We start from the raw sequence: 17,407 nt of genomic DNA on the forward strand, positions 1-17,407 counted from the left end.
CTCTGAAAAATATCTGATGTGAAAAGATCTGATGTGATTGGTCAAAATATCAGAATTGGACTCCCCGTGTAAACGCAGCCCATTTGGATCAGGCTACCTCATACTTATTTGGTTGTATGGTATGATTGGCATCCTTTTAATGGTTTACTGTTGGAATGCCCTCTATCATCTCTTACTGTGTCTAGTTCTGAATGATTTCACATGGACACTATCATTATTGAACTAACTATAGAACTCTCACCTTTCAGCTGTGACAGAGACACAATCAGAGGGGGAGATGGAGATAGAAGGGGGAACGGAGTGAGAGACTGAGTGGGAGACGGATGGTGTGGGAGAGAGCGACTGGACGACAGTGAGAACCAGCCAGAGAGGTTTGGAAAGGGCCAGATCTCTGTGTGTTATTCTCCCAGGTTCCTGACAGGTGTCTGTAGCCCTATCTACATCCTACGCCGGTGCTCTGTCTGCAGCCAGTCAGAGGAGCGTGGGAATGGTGAGAGTCCTCCAGAAAAAGCTCACATGCTGTCTGACCCACGGACCTGTTTGGCAGTCTGTCCATCCGTACTGTTTTCTAGGTAGTGTCTGTTGACAGGAAGCTCTGGCAGTCTCCTCACAGTTGGCTGTCTGCTGTGAGAATCCCTCTCAGATTGGGATGTCCTGTTTGATCATGTTCCTGTCTGTTGTAGTTCAGAGGCAGACATCAATGTTTTATTTCCTCTTTTGTCATAGTATTTTGTGTAATCTTCTCTTTTCTGACTTAAAGGGCAGGGAATTTAAGAGCCCCTGTTGGCTACGATTTTGTAGCTAGATGTTAAAAGTTGACATACGGCATCAATTTCACCCCCAAAGAGTTAAAGTTCCTCAAACTGGAAACATTGTAGCATCAAACAGGAGACTTAAAAGTTCATAATGAGGTTCACGCTTTGCTATCAGTAGAAAGTGTAAAGGGAGCCGTCACAGTGTTGTTGTTGTGGAGAAGCCCCCTGAACCACGCTTCCTGCTTCGCCCATGCTGGGGTCATTGTCCTGGGAGTGGATGAAGGAAGTAGGCCTCACCATTGCGACCACTCAGGGGTGGTCCTGTTTACTCTCCCTGTCTCCAGCGCTCTTTTCCATGTAAACCCCTTCAGTGGTATTAATAGCAGTTCCTTTCAGGAACCTGCCTTTGAGTTCACTGGCATGACAAAGTCTGTTGGATTGTTGGGCCCAGAGTGACTAGTATTTTCTGAAAGGCCTATGAACCATCCCCTTACTGTATGTAGAGAGGGGACAGCATAGCCCATTGAAGGCTGGCCATGTTGATAGAAATGGAAGTCCTGCGACCTACCTCGAGTTACAAAGATTTGCTCAATAGAGAACGCTATTATGGCGGCCATCTTTGATTTAGGTTAAGTTGCCTTATTCTTCAAAGTTGGAATCTTTGTTGACCAGTGCACTACTAGGTTACATTGACATTTAACTGCTGAAATGAAATGGTGTCCTTTCATTATAAAGTCAACATTAAGAAATCAATGAACATGGCTATACACATGGCTACGGGTGTAGTAATTCTTGGCTAAGTAGTGACATGCTCTTCCCGCTACGGACTCAGTTTGTCCTGGCTTGTCACTGGCCAGGCCTGGATGTCTCTCTTGAAGAGTTGCAAGTTTTACAAGGCTATAAAAAGGCCATTTAGGCTTGACTCTGTGGTGGGATTGCTCTCCCATTTCTTTCCACCTTTACATTTAACGATAGGCCGTTTATTTATATACATATTTTATTGTAATCTCATAATTCTGTTTTCTTCTTTGAATGTGGCATTAGAGCAATTGTGAACAGGATCAGCACAGTCTAGCATCCGATCATTCCTAGTACATCTTCCCCCTTTGTCTAGCGAGCGAGCACTCCTTGTTCTGTGACCACACACTGTGCTAACTGGGCTCTGTACTAATAATAGCACCAGCATGGCCAATCTCGGCTCTTATTTTAGCAGTGGCACATGGCACTGTCACCCTGACCCACCAAACAAGATCCTCCGGGCCTCCTCAGCGAGACAACTTCATATTTGTGTACGAGTGCAAATCCACGGTTGTGCCACCACCACACACCTGTCAGCGTTTAGCGTAAGGCAAGCATGTTCCTATTATAGCAGACGTGGAGGGAGTTAGCATGGCAGTTGTATTTCATTTAGAATACCCATTATTATCTCTGTGCTGTGTTGTGCACACAGGCCCAGGGAGCCTTTGGTCGGCTGTAAATTACAGTGAGAACGGTGAAGTTTGGAAGGGATGTGTCAGTTGGGTTAGCCACATGCTAGCATGCTACCCTGCTAGGTTAACAGGTTAGCGTTATTGCACTTTGTGTAAGCCCAAACTCTGCTTGACTTTATTTCTCAATGCCTAGGCATGTCTCTTTTAGACATTGTGATTGAATTACTAAGGTATTTGTGATATCTTATCTATGAAGTTGTAAACAGAGCACCAACATTTAGTGAGGAAGGAACTTCAAGTAGGCATAGGTGAAGGTGTGACATACAGGCAACAATCTCATCTCATCCTGTTTCCCCTTCATCAAAGAGTTAACCTCTTGGCCAAGTCGGGGAGGCTGAAGGATCTCTGTTCCCACTCAGAGGAGAAGCCAGTGACGGCGCGGCCCTTTAAGTGACTTGGCACAGTGGCAGTGTTTCTGTTGGCTTTGAAGGCGTGGGTCAGCCATGTTTCCTCTCCTCTCGCTGACCCTGGCCTACTGACTCAGGTGTCTCCTTCCAGCTCACAGTTCATACGCTGTACACAAATAGTTTATGACAAACCCTGTGTTAAGGTCCTGGCAGTGAATCAGAGAGACTGCATCAAAGTAGAGCTACTGTAACTGTTTCATCTCTCTTTGGCTCTTCTCACTGGAAGAGGCAATATCTTTCTAGCCCACCAAATATGCTACATTTTCAACCTTTAACATTGTAAAATGGATTATGTGGCAGTAAACAATGACATACACATCTTAAAACAAGGTCAAGGACATGGAACAAAAAAACATTTAGCTACAAGCAATAATGACTCAAGGTCTTTGCGTGTTTCTCTTCCCGTATTTAATTGGTTAGCCGTGAGTTTCACCTCAGAGAGCTGTGTTTTTAGAGCACGCTATTGGATTTACTAAGGCTGTTTTAGAAGAGTTGCCAGTGCACCACATCAGAAGTGTACTACTAGCAGGACGTCTGTTCTCCCCTTGAGACCCTCTCTTTACTCAAATCTGCTTGGATTCACTAATGAGCTACTAGCAGTTGTCTGTTCACGTAGTTTACTTTGATCCTGTACATCTTGTAGGTCAAACACTTTACAGCTTAAACTTGACGATTTCAACTTCAATTGCAGTAATGGTTCTGGCAATGCGTTTAGACTATGTTACAAACATTGAAAGACTTGTGTTTGTGTGACATTGATTGAAGTATGGAGCACAAGGTTGAGTGAAAATGGCCACATATAAAGGGTTGGCCTACTTTTAGCTAGGGAGCAAGAGACGGAGCTAGGCAGAGACAGTGCTTGAATTAGACGTGGTGTGGAGATTCAGGAGCCTCATGTCTTGGTTGTGGGGATATTATCCCACAAAAGCACCCACTACTGGTCTCACTGTGCCTACCACCACAGAGGACTATTTGCTATGCAAACAGAACATCTACCTGATCTGCTAGCCAAAAGGAACACCTATGTGAGAATGCTATTCATTGACTACAGCACAGCGTTGAACACCATAGTACCCTCAAAGCTCATCACTAAGCTAAGGATCCTGGGACTAAACACCTCCCTCTGCAACTGGATCCTGGACTTCCTGACGGGCCATCCCCAGGTGGTGAGGGTAGGTAGCAACACATCTGCCACGCTGATCCTCGACACTGGAGCCCCTCAGGGGTGCGTGCTCAGTCCCCTCCTGTACTCCCTGTTCACCCACGACTGCGTGGCCAGGTACGACTCCAACACATCATTAAGTTTGCAGACACAACAGTGGTAGGCCTGATCACCGACAACGACGAGACAGCCTATAGGGAGGAGGTCAGAGACCTGGCCGGGTGGTGCCAGAATAACAACCTATCCCTCAACGTAACCAAGACTAAAGAGATAATTGTGGACTACAGGAAAAGGAGGACCGAGCACGCCCCCATTCTCATCGACTGGGCTGTAGTGGAGCAGGTTGAGAGCTTCAAGTTCCTTGGTGTCCACATCAACAACAAACTAGAATGGTCCAAACACACCAAGACAGTCGTGAAGAGGGCACGACAAAGCCTATTCCCCCTCAGGAAACTAAAAACATTTGGCAATGGTCCTCAGATCCTAAAAAGGTTCTACAGCTGCAACGTTGAGAGCACCCTGACTGGTTGCATCACTGCCTGGTATGGCAACTGCGCGGCCACTGACCGCAAGGCTCTATGGAGGGTAGTGCGTACGGCCCAGTACATCACTGGGGCTAACCTGCCTGCCATCCAGGACCTCTACACCAGGCGGTGTCAGAGGAAGGCCCTAGTCATAGATTGTCCTCTCTGCTATTGCATGGCAAGCGGTACCAGAGTACCAAGTCTAGGACCAAAAGGCTGAACAGGTAATCAAATCAAATGGCTACCCTGTGCGTGTGTGTGTGTGTGTGTGTGTGTGTGTGTGTGTGTGTGTGTGTGTGTGTGTGTGTGTGTGTGTGTGTGTGTGTGTGTGTGTGTGTGTGTGTGTGTGTGTGTGTGTGTCCCAACCCCTCTTATGCTGCTGCTACTCTGTTTATCATATATGCATAGTCACTTTACCTATACATTCATGTACATACTACCTCAAATAGCCCGACTAACCGGTGCCCCCGCACATTGGCTACCTGGACTATCTGCATTGTGTCCCACCACCCACCAACCCCTCTTTTACGCTACTCTGTTTATCATATATGCATAGACACTTTAACCATACCTACATGTGCAGTTGAAGTCGGTTTCCATACACTTAGGTTGGAGTCATTAAAACTCCACAAATTTCTTGTTAACAAACTATGGTTTTGGCAAGTTGGTTAGGACATCTACTTTGTGCATGACACAGGTCATTTTTCCAACAATTGTTTACAGACAGATTATTTCACTTATAATTCACGGTATCACAATTCCAGTGGGTCACAAGTTTACATACGCTAAGTTGACTTTGCCTTTAAACAGCTTGGAAAATTCCAGAAAATTATGTCATGGCTTTAGAAGCTTCTGATTGACTCAAATTATGTAAATTAGCCTATTGGAGGTGTACCTGTGGATGTATTTTAAGGCCTACCTTCAAACTCACTGCCTCTTTGCTTGACATCATGGGAAAATCAAAAGAAATCAGCCAAGACCTCAGAAAAACAATTGTAGACCTCCACAAGTCTGGTTCATCCTTGGGAGCAATTTCAAAACGCCTGAAGGTACCACGTTCATCTGTGCAAACGATAGTACGCAAGTATAAACACCATGGGACCACGCAGCCGTCATACCGCTCAGGAAGGAGACACATTCTGTCTCCTTGAGATGAACGTACTTAGGTGCCAAAAGTGCAAATCAATCCCAGAACAACAGCAAAGGACCTTCTGAAGTTGATGGAGGAAACGGGTACAAAAGTATCTATATCGACATAACCTGAAAGGTCGCTCAGCAAGGAAGAAGCCACTGCTCCAAAACCGCCATAAAGAAGCCAGACTACGGTTTGCAACTGCACATGGGGACGAAGATCGTACTTTTTGGAGAAAAGTACGCACCCTCCTTGCTGCTTTGCTGCAGGAGGGACTGGTGCACTTCATAAAGTAGATGGCATCGTAAGGGAGGAAAATGATGTGGATATATTGAAGCAACATCTCCAGACATCAGTCAGGAAGTTAAAGCTTGGTCGCAAATGGGTCTTCCAAATGGACAATGACCCCAAGCGTACTTCCAAAGTTGTGGCAAAATGTCTTAAGGACAACAAAGTCAAGGTATTGGAGTGGCCATCACAAAGCCCTGACCTCAATCCTATAGAAAATTTGTGGGCCGTACTGAAAAAGTGTTTGCGAGCCAATAGGCCTACAAACCTGACTCAGTTACACCAGCTCTGTCAGGAGGAATGGGCCAAAATTACCCCAACTTATTGTGGGAAGCTTGTGGAAGGCTACCTGAAACATTTGACCCAAATTAAACAATTTAAAGGCAATGCTACCAAATACTAATTGAGTGTATGTAAACTTCTGACCCACTGGGAATGTGATGAAAGAAATTCATCACATTATTAACTACTAATCTACTATTATTCTGACATTTCACATTCTTAAAATAAAGTGGTGATTCTAACTGACCTAAGACAGGGAATTTTTACTAGAATTAAATGTCAGGAATTGTGAAAAACGGAGTTTAAATGTATTTGGCTAAGGTGTATGTAAACTTCCGAATTCAACTGTACATACTACCTGAATTAGCCCAACTAACCGGTGCCTGTATATAGCCTCGCTACTGTTATTATTCACTGTCTTTTTGCTGTTGTTTTTTTATTTCCTTACTTCTATTGTTCACCTAATACCTATTTTTTACTTAAAAATTGCACTGTTGGTTAGGGCCTGTAAGTAAGCGTTTCACTGTAAGGTCTACACCTGTTGTATTCAGCGCACGTGACAAACTTTGATTTGATTTGAGCTCTCATTTCAGTGGAAGAAAGAGAAGAGGGCAAAGGGAAAAAAACTAGTAAAGGATTGGATTGAAGACGAGCTGAGAGGATATAGACCGGCAAGGACAAAGAATAGAGAGTAGACGAGAGGGCGAAGGAGAGCACATGCTTACTTTCCACTGTATAGGGCTGTTGTGCGTTTTGACAGGCCGCTGACAGACTATGGGCAGGTTCTGTAATCTCTCCCATCTCTCCGTCTCTCTTTCTCATACACACACTTCCTTGTCACGAGGCGAAAATAAGGGCTGTGTGAGAGAGAGGTGGGGGGAGACTGTCACAACGCATACACGCAACACACATATGGTCAGTGTGACTCAACGTTTGTGGCACACTCAGTCCTTCCCGGTATGGAATTTCTGGAGGTGTGAGTGCACTGCTGCACTTGTTGAGATCTGCTAGCCAGCTGAAGCACTACTCTACTCTTCACTACAGAGACACACTCAACGTACTGGAAGAATGGTTGTACCCCAACTCTCTGTTTAAAGACCTGAAAGAGCTACACTTAGTTAGCAACAACATAACTGCTTAGACTGATGTCTTAAAACCAGACTTTTCTTCTTTTACTTTGAGGGACTCAGTGGCTTAATGCCAGCTTCTCATAACATTGAAGATGTCTGGTATGTGTACTGCATATTGGTTGGGTTGAGAGACACCTCAGTTTGCTTCAGGAGTTGGGGCATACGTCCATGCTTGCTTTTCCTCTTCAAGTCAAAAGATGAGGGAATTTGAATGTTCGTTATGTCCTTGAAACTCTGGGGAGAAGGCGTTTAAGTGCAATGCTGTAGCCTATACTGGGATTTGTGCTGTGAACTTTAACTTCTAAGTCCCACCTCAGTGTTTTGTTCTGGATCTGGAATGAACAATGTATGAAAATAAATATTTGAAATGTCGACCTTTTGAGGGAACATTCTACATGTTGGCACACTGTTGCTTATGTTTTGTTTATAAATATTTGCATAATAAGTCTAACTACCGGTGAGATTAGACTGTAGGAGTTGGAGACTGAAGAGGAGGTTGCACGGCTGATTTGCAATTCAAATAGTTTTACCGCTCTGAGCTGACTTGTAACAGAATCATTGGCTGCGGTGCCAGCAGCTGCAGATCTTCTTTCCCGTCAGGTCAAGCAAGACAGAAGGGAAAACATCCCCCTGATGACTATGCAGTCAACCAATTGGTTAGAAACTAGTGGTTGAATTAAGTCACTATTGTATTTTGGCAAAGTTTTGCTTTGCAATGTCCCAGGCCTACAAGACGGGCCCTCCTGCAGAAGTGGCCTACAAGATGGGCCCTCCTGCAGAAGTGGCCTACAAGACAAGATGGGCCCTCCCTCTACAAGATGGGCCCTCCCTCTACAAGATGGGCCCTCCCTCTACAAGATGGGCCCTCCCTCTACAAGATGGGCCCTCCCTCTACAAGATGGGCCCTCCCTCTACAAGATGGGCCCTCCCTCTACAAGATGGGCCCTCCCTCTACAAGATGGGCCCTCCCTCTTGTAGAAGTGGCTTAAAAAAGATGCTCAAATCCAGTAGTCTTTGACTCAATGCTTGGCTCGATAACACTGCTTCACTAACACTCTCTTAACAGTGTAAATGTGAAGTCATTGACTTCATGCTGAATTGTAGCATCCCTGTTGACAAGGTCATAACTAGTGCCGCTGAGTCACAATGGTGCCGCTGAGTCACAAGAGAAAAGGTTTTGGGGCCCCTTGCGCGCACACACACACACACACACACAGCAGTCCTGTGTTATGTCACTCCTCTTCAACTGTCTTTTCCCACCAAACACCAGACTCATTATTGTGCTCTTGTGACCAGATCTTGCCCTGCTTACTGTACCCCCTCTCACTCAGCAAGATATCCCATGATCCTCTCTGCCTCCGCTGGTTGAATGCCCAGGGCTGCCAGTGATAGAACCCCCCCCCCCCTTAATTTTGGAATTTAATTGAGTCGTTTGGCTGATTTAAGACTTCTCCCCTCTGTATTCTATCAGAATCCATAATGCCAAACATAAGGAGCTTTAATTTAAGGCTTGCTATTGGCTGCTCAGAGTTTTTGCCAGTTATGACAAACCAAAGCACTTAGCACATTGAGCTTTGAGCTTAGTCGACTGTTCTGTTCTGTGTTTCATGCCTGTTTTTCACAAGCCATGTTCTCTGCATTTTTCTTTATGGCTGTATGAATGTACTGTTGTAATGTGTTTTGTGTCCAAAGTGCAATTTCCTTTCTCTGACTTGCTAAGTGTTTGGTGGCTTTTTCCCCACATCTCTGGAGCCCTTGTAGAGGAAGAGGGACATGACCAGTATAGATATTATGGAGGAGTCTGGCTCTCCACGGCCCATTAGGTTCTAATGCAGTACTATAGGTGATGCATGGTCCAGAACATATATGCTATGCCATGTAAATGCATACATACACACATTCTTCATAAAGTGGTACAGGAGATCTAACAATGCCGTTGTCTGACATGGTCAGCTGTCGGTGTGTTTGCGGTTGATGACACACAGCTTCTCAAAACCATGACGTAATAACTTCAACCGGCCCAACTCCATCCTCTACTTCTCTCACAACGACAGCCATTTAATCAGTCAGCACTAATACATTCTACCCTCGTCTGAGTGGGTGACCCTTTCCCATTGTTTCCCTGTTAGTGAGTCAGTTTCTTTACTGGCTGAAATGTAGAGGGAACTTGGAAAGTGACACACACACACTGCGGGACGTTTTTGTCCCTGTGTGTTCAGTGTGCTGTGTCACACTGAACCCACCAATAGAAAAGGTCCACCACGGGACCTCTATTAGTCCCCACAAACAGCAGCGCTCACTGTCCTCAGGCACCATTACATCATGGCTTAGACATTCTCTCTCTGTCTATGTCCCTCTGTCTCTCGGGTCTTTCTCTGTCTCTCTGTCTTTGCAGGGCCTTGTCTATCTTTATATCTCTTCTCTCCTCTCTCTCTTCTCTCTGTCTCAGGACATTTGCTTCAGGAAATGGCAAGATTGTTCAGTTTTTGTTTGCCAGTCAAATGGATAATACACTGCTCAAAAAAATAAAGGGAACACTTAAACAACACAATGTAACTCCAAGTCAATCACACTTCTGTGAAATCAAACTGTCCACTTAGGAAGCAACACTGATTGACAATAAATTTCACATGCTGTTGTGCAAATGGAATAGACAACAGGTGGATATTATAGGCAATTAGCAAGACACCCCCAATAAAGGAGTGGTTCTGCAGGTGGGGACCACAGACCACTTCTCAGTTCCTATGCTTCCTGGCTGATGTTTTGGTCACTTTTGAATTCTGGCGGTGCTTTCACTCTAGTGGTAGCATGAGACGGAGTCTACAACCCACACAAGTGGCTCAGGTAGTGCAGCTCATCCAGGATGGCACATCAATGCGAGCTGTGGCAAGAAGGTTTGCTGTGTCTGTCAGCGTAGTGTCCAGAGCATGGAGGCGCTACCAGGAGACAGGCCAGTACATCAGGAGACGTGGAGGAGGCCGTAGGAGGGCAACAACCCAGCAGCAGGACCGCTACCACCGCCTTTGTGCAAGGAGGAGCAGGAGAAGCACTGCCAGAGCCCTGCAAAATGACCTCCAGCAGGCCACAAATGTGCATGTGTCTGCTCAAACGGTCAGAAACAGATTCCATGAGGGTGGTATGAGGGCCCAACGTCCACAGGTGGAGGTTGTGCTTACAGCCCAACACCGTGCAGGACGTTTGGCATTTGCCAGAGAACACCAAGATTGGCAAATTCGCCACTGAGCACATGTGACAGACGTGACAGAGTCTGGAGACGCCGTGGAGAACGTTCTGCTGCCTGCAACATCCTCCAGCATGACCGGTTTGGCGGTGGGTCAGTCATGGTGTGGGGTGGCATTTCTTTGGGGGGCCGCACAGCCCTCCATGTGCTCGCCAGAGGTAGCCTGACTGCCATTAGGTACCGAGATGAGATCCTCAGACCCCTTGTGAGACCATATGCTGGTGCGGTTGGCCCTGGGTTCTTCCTAATGCAAGACAGTGCTAGACCTCATGTGCCTGGAGTGTGTCAGCAGTTCCTGCAAGAGGAAGGCATTGATGCTATGGACTGGCCCGCCCGTTCCCCAGACCTGAATCCAATTGTCTCGCTCCATCCACCAACGTCACGTTGCACCACAGACTGTCCAGGAGTTGGCGGATGCTTTAGTCCAGGTCTGGGAGGAGATCCCTCAGGAGACCATCCGCCACCTCATCAGGAGCATGCCCAGGCATTGTAGGGAGGTCATACAGGCACGTGGAGGCCACACACACTACTGAGTCTCATTTTGACTTGTTTTAAGGACATTACATCAAAGTTGGATCAGCCTGTAGTGTGGTTTTCCACTTTAATTTTGAGTGTGACTCCAAATCCAGACCTCCATGGGTTGATGATAAATTGGATTTCCATTGATTATTTTTGTGTGATTTTGTTGTCAGCACATTCAACTATGTAAACAAAAAAGTATTTAATAAGATTATTTCTTTCATTCAGATCTAGGATGTGTTGTTTAAGTGTTCCCTTTATTTTTTTGAGCAGTATAGTTTCAGAATGCGGCAACAGCAATGTGATATTCTGTCCCTGGCCGTACAGGGTGTGTTCACTGATTTCATATTGACACTGTATCAGTGTGTTGACGGTGTAACGTGTTATGGGGTTACGAGTGTCTAGGCCACTGTTCTTTAGAGTATACTACTATAGCCTAATGCTCCTGCTGGAAGGAATGTGTTGACTTGGGCCTATAGTTGTGTAGTTTTACTGGCAGTTTAAAAACAGATTGCTGGTTGTAATCATCAGTGAGTATGGTCTACTCTACACTGTTTATAACCTGGATACTATGTTTTATTTGATTGAATATACAGTTGTCATGTACGGTACTTCTACTAATCAATACACAGTACTTTAAGAAGTACCACCCACCCTGCAAACATACAATCCTCTAACGTTATGCACTCCACCCCGTAATCAGCTTCAGTCTTGGGCTGACACAAGCTCCCTCTACCTCAGCTGTGAATAAAAGGATTGTGCCTCCAATCCAAACTGGAGATGAGATTCTAGATCCCACCCAGACAGTTGTGGTGATTGCTAAGGGCTGGTGATTCCCTGGAGGAGAGCATTAGTTGATTGTCCTGATGTGGTGAACATGGTTCGGCATGGCCAGCTAGTCAGCCACGGAGGGAGAACAACCCTAAATCTATTAACCCCTATCCTTTAAGCAGTGCACTGTCCATCTGCTCCACCACCTGGCCGACACACACACACACACACACACACCACACACCACACACACACGCACACAGCGAAGTGCACCATTAATACCCCCAGTGTGTGTGTGCCCAGCCTTACACAATCTGGTTAGCAGGGGTGTGTGTGTGTTGGACGCATGCAGGCAAGGGGGGTGGGGGGTGGGGGGGTTGAATGTAGGCCGGCAGGAAATTGGAGAGAAGGGTGCAGCATTGTATTAGGACCCAGCTGGCGATGGCGTGCCACCTATATGCTTCCCTGTTCCATTTCCTGTTTTCATTTTTTTTCTCCCCAAATGCAGGTTTTTATGGGCAGGAACAGTTTTATCCTTAGCAACAGAAATAACACCATATATTGGACTGACAAAGCAGCATTTGTGTATGTTTCTAGCTGATACATTGTGAGAGGAATTGTGGTAAACACAATCATGTTCACATGGCAAATGGTTCTCATTGGCTCTGGTATTGGACATTCAATAATTCTTTGTCTACACCAATTCAGCATCGTTCACACCCTCTAAAGCCTTAGCCCCACCCAGCTCTTTAAGGATTCACATGTGAGGCCATGTACTAAACAACCAAAGGTTTCATGACTAAAGGCTGGTTTATACTACGGGTGTATTCATTTATTCCAGCTACGTCTATCGACAGTTGTCGCAGTGACGTCATGAACATTCTATTGAAATGGTTACTTGCATATGTAGACATGTAGATAGCTAGCTAAACAATGAACCTTAATCCCAACTCATAACATTACTACCCTGCATGAGTCTACAGGTAGCTAACCAACCAGGTTCAATGTTAGCTAGCTAACATTAGGCTATAACTAGCAATGCAAATGGCTCTGAGATATGAATAATATAACTACACAGAGCATACACATAAAATTAGCTAGCGAGACAGCCAGCAAACGCTAGCTAGCTAGCTAGCTAGCAGTACACTTGAAATGAAAATTACTTTCTGACAAAATTAGAAACGTGTAATATCTGAATGTAGCTAGCTACATCCAATCTTACCCATATACGTGGATGGACGCTTCTCCCTCACTGTGTCGGATGCCATGGTTGTCCTTAGTTTGAATATGTAATCCGGCGACGGGTGTTATATACAACAGCCTTCTGTGTGTTCTCTTTTTGACTCTGTCTGCATATTTGCAATCAAACGCCAGAATCTCCTGAGCTATCATACTCTAATTCCAATGATTTCAAAACTCGGCCCTGCAGAAAGTGGAGAGCAACACTTATACAGTCTACTAGATGATATCTTCTTAAAAAAACGGTGTTAGAAAAGATTTCCTACACATACTGACCAGCTCATGTTACAGATATAAGTGTACTTACTACATGGCAGACCAATCCAAACTCCTCTCTCTGCATGTCCAGCTCACTCAGGATCTCAGCCAATCATGACTAGTGGGAAGGTTGCTGGCTTTTTCTGCGGCTAAACCAACTAGGCTCGTAATTGAACAATTTTATTCGTATTTACAGATGGCATACACGTTTGTTATTAAGGCACATGAAAGTTCACATGTTCCAAACGGAATTTCTGCCCAAAAATGCATTTTGATTAACAACAAAAAAGTTTACATTCAAATGCCTCGACATACAGGATGGTGCGACTGTACAATTACATAAAATGTTTGTCACGTGCCGAATACAACAGGTTGTTATCCTGGCACCACCTTACAGTGAAATGCTTACTTACAAGCCCTTAACCAACAATGCATTTTTAAGAAAAGTACAACTTTTTAAATTATTTTTTATTACATGAAAAATGTAAAAATAACAAATAATTAAGAGCAACAAAAAAATAACAGTAGCGAGGCTACATACAGAGTCAATGTGCGGGGCAATGGTTAGTCGAGGTAATATGTAGGTAGAGGTAAAATAGATAATCAACAGAGAGTAGCAGCAGTGTAAAAATGAGTGTGGGGGCAATGCAAATAGTCTTGGTAGCCATTTGATTAGATGTTCAGGAGTCTTATGGCTGTTAAGAAGCCTTTTGGACCTAGACTTGGCACTCCGGTACCGCTTGTCGTGCGGTAGCAGAGAAAACAGTCTATGACTAGGGTTGCTGGAGTCTTTGACAATTTTTTTTTTTTTTAGGCCTTCCTCTGACACCGCCTGGTATAGAGGTCCTGGATGGCAGGAAGCTTGGCCCCAGTGATGTACTGGACCGTACGCACTACCCTCTGTAGTGCCTTGCGGTCGGAGGCTGAGTAGTTGCCATACCAGGCAGTGACACAACCAGTCAGGATGCTCTCGATGGTGCAGCTGTAGAAATTTTTGAGGATCTGAGGACCCATGCCAAATCTTTTCAGTCACTTGAGGGGAATAGGCGTTGTCGTGCCCTCTTCACGACTGTCTTGGTGTGTTTGGACCATGATAGTTTGTTGGTGATGTGGATACCAAGGAACTTGAAGCTCTCAACCTGCTCCACTACAGCCCCGTCGATGAGAATGGGGGCGTGCTTGGTCCTCCTTTTCCTGTAGTCCACAATCATCTCTTTAGTCTTGGTCACGTTGAGGGAGAGGTTGTTATCCTGGCACCACCCGGCCAGGTCTCTGACAACCTCCCTGTAGGCTGTCTCATTATTGGCCTATGCAAAACAAATTACACAACACTAGTGAATACCTGAATATCTATGCTACCTTTGTAGTTGTGTACACTCTGTGTGAGGTATTGTGGATGGTTTCTGTTTCAGTATAGTCTCCAGGGGAATGAGCTGTATACAGGAGAGAGGAGCCCAGACAATAGAGGGCTTAGTAGTTTGTACGTACGCACACACACACAGAGAGACTGACTAATGCTACGTTTATACAGATTTTTAGGCCATTTATATTGTCCATCTTTCAATCAAATGTATTTTATAAAGCCTTTTTACATAAGTAGTTGTCACAAAGTGTTGATGAGTTTAGGACAGTCCAGTTGGACAGATGTTTTGTCTCTGACTGTCTCATAATGCTCTTCTCTTCTCTTTGTGGACACCAGTCACCCCATCAGGACCTTTGGGTGTATATTAAGGTTTTGAATGGTGTTATTGTGTGTTCAGTGGAGAAGCTGGCAGCTGCTAGTCTTGGCATGGGGATGGACTGCTGCTGCTGCTGTGCAGTGTAATCTAGTCGGCCCAGATGCTGTTATCCCTGAATGTTCCAGTCTCTTTATGTTGGCCGTCCAGCTATAAACTCATTTGGACATTTTTCATAGATTACATAATAACATGAAATGCAATTTTTTGGGGGTGGATTCAGTGACGAATGATTTACGGTGTTAACCTCTGTGTGTTGTCTTGTCATCTCTAACCCTCCTCTATTTCTCTGTCTCCTCCAGCGGTGATGTCTTGAGGCAGTCTCCCATCCGGCCTAGTGAAGGACGTGCGAGGTCAAGTGACTGCTGATGGGAACCCCTGTGACACCATGAGCGCTCGTGATGGCGGCCACGGCGGCGGGATCGGCGGCGTGGGCACGCTGGGCAGGCGAGGACGCTACGAGGACTCGGAGTTCACCCTGCGCATCTATCCGGGCTCCCTGGCCGAGGGCACCATCTACTGCCCCGTCAGCGCCCGCAAAAGCACCACGGCCGCCGAGGCCATTGAGCGCTGCCTGGAGCGCCTGCGTCTGGACCGCGACCGCTGCTATGTGCTAGCCGAGGTCAAGGAATTTGGTGGGGAAGAATGGATCCTGAACCCCAGCGACTGCCCAGTCCAGCGGATGATGCTGTGGCCCCGCGGGGCTCTGGAGCAGCGCTCTGGCTCAGGCAGCGGGGAGGACTACCGCTTCCTGCTGCGGCAGAAGAATCTGGATGGCTCCATCCACTACGGCGGCAGCCTGCAGATGTGGCTGCGTGTGACTGAGGAGCGCCGGCGCATGACGGAGCGTGGCCTGTTGCCACAGGAGGAGGCCAGGGGTGACCACGCCGACTTGTGCTGCCTGCCGGAGCTCACCGAGCGCTCGCTGCTGGACAACCTACGCTCGCGCTTCCGCCAGGAGAGGATTTACACCTACGTAGGCAGCATCCTGATCGTCATTAACCCCTTCCAGTTCCTCCCCATCTATAACCCTAAGTACGTCAAGATGTACGACAATCACGCTCTGGGAGACCTGGAGCCGCACATCTACGCCGTGGCGGATGTGGCCTACCATGCCATGCTGCAGCGGCGGAGGAACCAGTGCATCGTCATCTCTGGGGAGAGCGGCTCGGGAAAGACCCAGAGCACCAACTTCCTGATTCACCACCTGACCGCCCTCAGCCAGAAGGGATTCGCCAGCGGGGTGGAGCAGATCATTCTGGGGGCAGGGCCAGTGTTGGAGGTAAGGACACGCGTGCAATAAAAATCCTTTGGAATTTGTAACATTGATGGTTATTTTGTCGCTGAGTTTTCTGGTGCTGTTTTCCACTCATGGATACAAAATGAGCCAAAATGCTTTTGTTCTGTTTCAGTCAGCCAGTCTACAATGCTGTTTCAGTCATCCAGTCTACAATGCTGTTTCAGTCAGCCAGTCTACAATGCTGTTTCAGTCAGCCAGTCTACAATGCTGTTTCAGTCAGCCAGTCTACAATGCTGTTTGTCAGCCAGTCTACAATGCTGTTTCAGTCAGCCAGTCTACAATGCTGTTTCAGTCAGCCAGTCTAGAATGCTGTTTCAGTCAGCCAGTCTAGAATGCTGTTTCAGTCAGCCAGTCTACAATGCTGTTTCAGTCAGCCAGTCTACAATGCTGTTTCTGTCAGCCAGTCTACAATGCTGTTTCTGTCAGCCAGTCTACAATGCTGTTTCTGTCAGCCAGTCTACAATGCTGTTTCTGTCAGCAATACTGTGTCGTGTTTTTGGCTATGCCGGATTAAGTGATATGACATGCTATTCAATAAAAAGAATTTCTCTGTAATTAATATTACCTGATTACGCTAATCAGGAAGATAATTAACTAGAAAGTCGGGGCACCACGAAATAATGTTTATAGCGCTGTTATCTTCCGAATAAACTCTGAAAGACCTAGTAATATTTTACATCAATAGCACTCAATATTTAATCCTCACCTTATTTCAGTCTCATCTGAAAGTTGTAAATTCTTGGTTATCCTCACGAACCCTGGCTAACAAGTTGAATCAGCAATAAAAACTTTGGTTTAATTATTTATTTACTAAATACCTAAATAATCACACAGAATTACATATACACAGATTGCAAATTATGTCATACAGAAAATGTCCCTGGTGGACGGAGCCGACATGACGGCTGTTTACACAAAGGAAGGGGGTTGGGTTTGAGTGAAAGAGCGGGAAGACTGAGGAACAAAGGGAGAAGCTATGCTATCGTAAATACAGTATCTTATGCATTCTAAATTACCGCCCATTTGGAAAAGGAAAATGCAATAAATATTTACTCTGCGCTGCGCTTCGGTAGGTTGGTCGTAGATGCTGGCCGGGTTGGCCAACAGATCTTCCTGTCCTCGGAAGAATGTCTCTGGTGGTAAACTGGATACGTTGTAGTATCATCGTTGTGT

At 45.9% G+C, this 17,407-nt stretch overlaps 1 protein-coding gene across 1 annotated transcript in view; it reads left to right on the top strand.

Annotated features, from left to right (window-relative positions):
* The window catches only part of LOC115167443 (unconventional myosin-IXAa), a 103,495-nt gene that overhangs the window by 16,654 nt on the left and 69,434 nt on the right, over window positions 1-17,407 (top strand). The window contains exons 2-3 of the mRNA XM_029721857.1: window positions 249-490; window positions 15,237-16,216. Coding sequence (XP_029577717.1) covers window positions 15,323-16,216 — 894 coding nt within the window. The 5' untranslated portion in view covers window positions 249-490; window positions 15,237-15,322. The remainder of the gene's footprint in view (window positions 1-248; window positions 491-15,236; window positions 16,217-17,407) is intronic.

The sequence above is a fragment of the Salmo trutta genome, chromosome 29, assembly GCF_901001165.1.
Source record: "Salmo trutta chromosome 29, fSalTru1.1, whole genome shotgun sequence".
NCBI classification, from domain to species: domain Eukaryota; kingdom Metazoa; phylum Chordata; class Actinopteri; order Salmoniformes; family Salmonidae; genus Salmo; species Salmo trutta.